The 5,100-nt window shown below is 38.9% G+C and overlaps 1 protein-coding gene across 1 annotated transcript; it reads right to left on the reverse strand.

Moving 5' to 3' along the window:
- Positions 1-1,305: 1,305 nt before the first annotated feature.
- LOC129408315 (excitatory amino acid transporter 1-like) lies at positions 1,306-4,898 on the reverse strand. The gene is made up of 10 exons (XM_055151614.1): positions 4,697-4,898; positions 4,459-4,596; positions 4,194-4,398; positions 4,072-4,114; positions 3,910-3,976; positions 3,406-3,580; positions 3,095-3,328; positions 2,839-3,033; positions 2,632-2,766; positions 1,306-1,434 (listed from the first exon to the last, which is right to left on the reverse strand). The coding sequence occupies exons 1-10, from the start codon at positions 4,854-4,856 to the stop codon at positions 1,335-1,337; spliced, it is 1,452 nt and encodes a 483-aa protein (XP_055007589.1). The 5' UTR covers positions 4,857-4,898; the 3' UTR covers positions 1,306-1,334.
- Positions 4,899-5,100: the final 202 nt, after the last annotated feature.

Genomic DNA, 5,100 nt, shown 5'->3' on the forward strand with positions numbered 1-5,100 from the left:
AGCACGATCAGGACCAGAGCTTCCTGTTTGCAGATTTTCCTAACAGAGGAGGGCAGAGAGCAGTGGGAGAAAGCAGAAGGAGAGACATTTTGGGTCACCATTAACAACAGTCTTGTAATTATTGTGATTTTAGCAGATAATCCTTTGCTTCTTTTCTGCTCCCTCTCATTACACTGATATGTCACGGACCACGGCAGACCCCCTCCCCTTTCTAATGCAATAATCCTGCTGCGATGATGATGTCACCATATGGGAGCTGTGTTCATGTGTGTTATGTAATGGTGCTGCCTACCTTATTCGTGAAACAGTTGCGGCAGAAGATGCAGAAATATCCAAGCTGGTGCTGTCAGGTCCTGCCTCGTTCACTTGATTTTGATCTGTGATGTTGTGATCCTCTGGTTGGACAACATGGTCGGTTCTCCTTCAGTACTGTTCCCTGGCAACAGCAGCATCTTCCCGCCTCTTGCTCTCTTGAGTATTTTCTCACCAGTTTTCCACAGCGCGCACACTCAGACCAAAGCCCCTCCTCCACTAGCTGCTCTTCACATGCTCTGCTGTAGCTGCACAGAGCTCTGGGCGATACCATGCCAAACCATTCTCCTCCTGCTGCAAATGGCTGCGAGCTGAGTATAAAGACTGGATTTTGGGTGTGTTTAACGTTCCCTATTAATCACACTGTGTATTGAATAGAGTTGGAATTAGGCTTGCCCTCGTTCTTCCAGGTTTATCTATGCTTTTATTTTCACACCTACAGAACAGGTAATGCTAGGACAATAGGAATTAAACTGTGGTTAGAAAATCTAAATCAATTGCTACATGGAATATGACTTACATAAATAATAGAGTGACCTAAATTTCAGTAGATATGGACAATTAAATGCAACCTATACTAGTATATCAAATGCACCACACTCACGTGCCTTTTAATAAAACATCAAGCAGCTATGTTTAGGAATTCTTCCACATGCAGTAAAGTGCATGTAGAATTAGGTCAAAGAGACGCTGTGTTCTGCCAATTCAACACAAGATGGTGCTAGACAGTAACAAAAGCAGAAACAACAAGGGAACTGTATTCGTTTTGTTGTTGCTGCGTCAACAATAAACAGGTTATTGCAGTTTATTCATTGCTGAATTCAAGTTTGGTAGCAAGTGGATTTGGTCCTTTTAAAACAGAAAATAACATTTCCTTGCATGACTGTATTTAGTGAACACTTGGCTTTTGGGATTGTCAAGATTTACTAGTGCAACACATCTCAATCTACATTAAAGCTTTGAACTCTCATACATCCAGTGGTTAAAACATGTCATATTTTTGTAGATTGAAAACATATATATTACTCAGCTGGCGTTTGCAGTTCATGTCTGGACAGATGCTGAACGACCCCTACACCAATACAGTCCCCCAGTACATTTGTAGCAGTCCTCAGCCGATCTCTGCAAACACAAACAAAATCAACATTTCATAGGGGTGTGAAGCTAACTGTGAGCACTGTTCTGTATGAGGCTTTGTTAGGCTTTAATCTGAATCTAGTTTTTATAGTAACACAATCTTATCAGACAGAACTGATGTAGCTAGGACAGGTGAGATTTTTGTGCTGTTAAACAAGTGTCTCTCAAATAACATTACAGTCACAAGTTAGCTAAACTCTCACAAGCTAAACTCTCACCTTTCTGTTGAACATCAGACACCAAAACCTTACCATGAATGCTCATATTGATCACAGGCTCCTTTTTTGTAGCAGTGTTGGCTAATGTGTGCATTGTGTCATCATGGAAATGACTGAACATTTTGCCACAGATATAAACGTTGTTTGCTGTACATACATTTACCTTTCAACTACCGTATTTTTCGAACTACAAGTTACACTTTTTTCCTGCGGCTTATACTCCGGTGCAACTTATATATCAAAATATTCACACCGACAGCCACGAGAGGGCGCTGTAGGCTTGTGTGCCAGTGTCTGCTACTCCTATTATTTCTATGCCACTGACACTATGTCCTCTACTGTGCATGTCTCCAGCAGAAAAAGCTTATGTCCTGCTGCAAGTATTAAAATATGCAGTCGAAAACGGTAATCGAGCAGTAGAAAAAAAGCTTGGAGTGAGTGAGAAACTTGTGAGGGACTGGAGAAATGCGGGGATGGAGAACACAGCTTCATGGAAACCAGCAACTTTCCTGGAAGTCATTGGATGGATCGACAAAGCCTGGACTTCAGTGACAACTGAAACCATCCTGTTGAGAGTCAGAAAGGCTGGAATAATTCTAACTGGAACTGATGCTGAGTCTGACGACAGCTACACAGAAGAGGAAGCGCTGCTCCTTTTACCTTCGGAGGTCATGAAGTTGCTCAGAAGTGACACAGAGAATGAAGAATACAATGGATTTAGTGATTTGGAGTGAGCTGGAGAGGCTGGTAAACTTGTTTTGTTGTTTGTGCTATAGTTATCTGAAGAACTCTTAATATGTGATGTTAACAGCTTGGTGTTTTCTGTTCTATTGTTACTACTATAACTTGCCTTTCAAGATAAAATGCTGCTTCCTGGTCTCTGATTTTATAAAATTAATTTCCCTCAAAAAGTGCGACTTATACTCCGAAGCGACTTATAGTCCGTATAGTATACGGTACTTACAAAAGCCAATCCACGAGCATGAGGAGAGATATGCCTTCTGCAGGTAGTCCAACTGATGTTAGGACAATCAGCATGGAGACCATCCCGGCCTGTGGGATCCCAGCAGCACCAGTGCTGGCAGCTGTGACTATGAAACTGAACAAGAGATACAGTGAAATTATGCAATGTAATGTAGACATATTCATGTAAAATATAAAAAAAACATACCTGAGGATTATAATCTGACCAATGCTGAAGTCAATGTTATTCACTTGTGCGATGAATAAAGCAGCTACAGCCTCATAAAGTGCAGCACCGTCCATGTTCATTGTTGCTCCAACTGGCAGCATGAAGCGAGTTACTTGTTTGTCCATTTTGTGATTGTCCTCCATACAGTAAAAGGTAACAGGGAGGGTCGCAGAGCTAAAGTAGTACAGTATTATATTAAAAGTTATTTGTAAAAGTGTGATTTCGTAGTACAAACCTGGATGATGTGCCAAAAGCAGTGGTCAGAGCCTGGATTAGACCAATCATAAATCTGAAGGGATTTTTCCTGATGATAATGAAATATATGAGAGGAAGGGTGACAAAGCTGTGAATGAACAGGCCAACAATCACAGACACGGTGTACATGGCAACTCCACGGCTTATATGTGCTAAATTGTCTATCTTTAAAATCTGACCCGCCAACAAGAAGAGGATTCCCACTGGGCTATACCTGTAGAAAGAAAACACAGTCACAGTCACTGGCAAACTTTTCTCTATTTAACAGACATGTTTAACATTTGTTAATACCAAATCACAATGTTGATTAGTTTCATAATGGCCAAATTCAGACAGGTGAAAAAGTCTCTAAGTGGCTGTCCTTTGCTTCCCATACCACCAAGGACAAGACCAAATGCAGTGCAGAAAACCAGCAACCCCAATACGTTTAGCCCGTCTGAAGACCCTGGGACTGCTATAGTCTCATCTGGAACAGAACAAATACAGAGTCGTTCTGCAACTATTTCTGCAACAACATGTACAACAACAAGTATACAGAAACAGAAAGAAAGGTAAAAAAAAAAAAAAAGTCACTTTTATTTACATATAACACAGATGTTCATTAATATGTATGGTCTCTTTTCTAAATAAATAAAATAAATCAAAACTATTGAAGTTTGCTTCATAATATACAGTAGAAATGAAACAAAGCATAACTGTAATTTCCATTATAAATAGCACCTTGTCAAATTATTGGAAACAGATAAATCTTAGACTATAAAGGATGTATAATGCATAATAAATTTTAAAACTCACTTATCATTCTACCTTCAGTCATATTGAGTACAACCTTGTTCTCATTTGAGACATATTCAGTTTTGTACTAGAAGAAACATAGACAAACAGGATTAATCATCATTTAACTTTGCCAGAATATGCCAACATATAATTTTCTATGACATATTATTTCATATATACCTTTTGAAAACAAGCCTCCACAAGATTTGAAGGAAACATGTTTCTGAAGGTTTAAGCAGAAAGATTGAAAAACTAAATGAATGTGTGATGTGTATATATATTATATAAACTTTTTTGTGCACCTGAGTAAATCTAGAAAGGAGTCCACTGTTTGAGCATCAGAGTTTTGAGTTGTGGACATCTCTGACTTTTTGGACAGTTTTCCAGGTTGGATAATAGCGGCCAGGGCAATGCCAGTAAACGCTGCAGTTACTGTAGTTACCACATAATAGACAAGAGCTCGAAGTCCAATTTTGCTGTACACTTTCTTTTCCAAAGAAGACATCCCTAACAAGTAAAACAGTGAGACCTAACACATTTTCATTCAACCAAAAATGTGACTCTAACCTGCAATTAAACTAGATAGAACCAGTGGAAGCACCATCTGCTGTAGCACTCTCATGAGCACCTCTCCAGGAAAACTGACGTAGAGAATTTCCTGGGCTCCCATGTCAAATGTCCGCAGCCAAAACCCGAGGGAAACTCCTTAAGCAAAAAATTTTAAAGACCTCATAAAAAATGATGGGGAAAAAAAGAAGGAAAACTTAACACAATACAAATCCAAATATCGGAAGTTAGTAGTTACCTACAATTACAGCAGTCAATGTGAGAACAACAAAAGCATTACGTCTAAAGAAAACCCGCAAATTAAAACAATTCCTTTTCCTTTTATTTCCATCTTCTTTTGAGTTTAAAATGTTAAAAAATATCAACCCAGATGGTAAAGTTCCATGTTGTCTGGTCATTTTAGAGTATTATATTTAGAGTATTTGTGTATGCGTGCTGTAATGTTTTTGGAGCTTGCTTTATAGTACATAGTCTAGTCACTGACAGATTAAACATTTACTGAATATTGATTTAAAAATAACACAAACAGGGTTAAATGTCGTCGCACTTTGTCAAAGAGCCACAAAGGGTTTACGTCATGGAAGAAACGGTGGCCTTAAAATACTTTCTCTCTAATCGGTACATCTGATTAGGAAGTGTATT

Source organism: Boleophthalmus pectinirostris, unplaced genomic scaffold (assembly GCF_026225935.1).
Source record: "Boleophthalmus pectinirostris isolate CB_2022bp ecotype Guang Dong unplaced genomic scaffold, ASM2622593v1 HiC_scaffold_16, whole genome shotgun sequence".
Taxonomy (NCBI): Eukaryota; Metazoa; Chordata; class Actinopteri; order Gobiiformes; family Gobiidae; genus Boleophthalmus; species Boleophthalmus pectinirostris.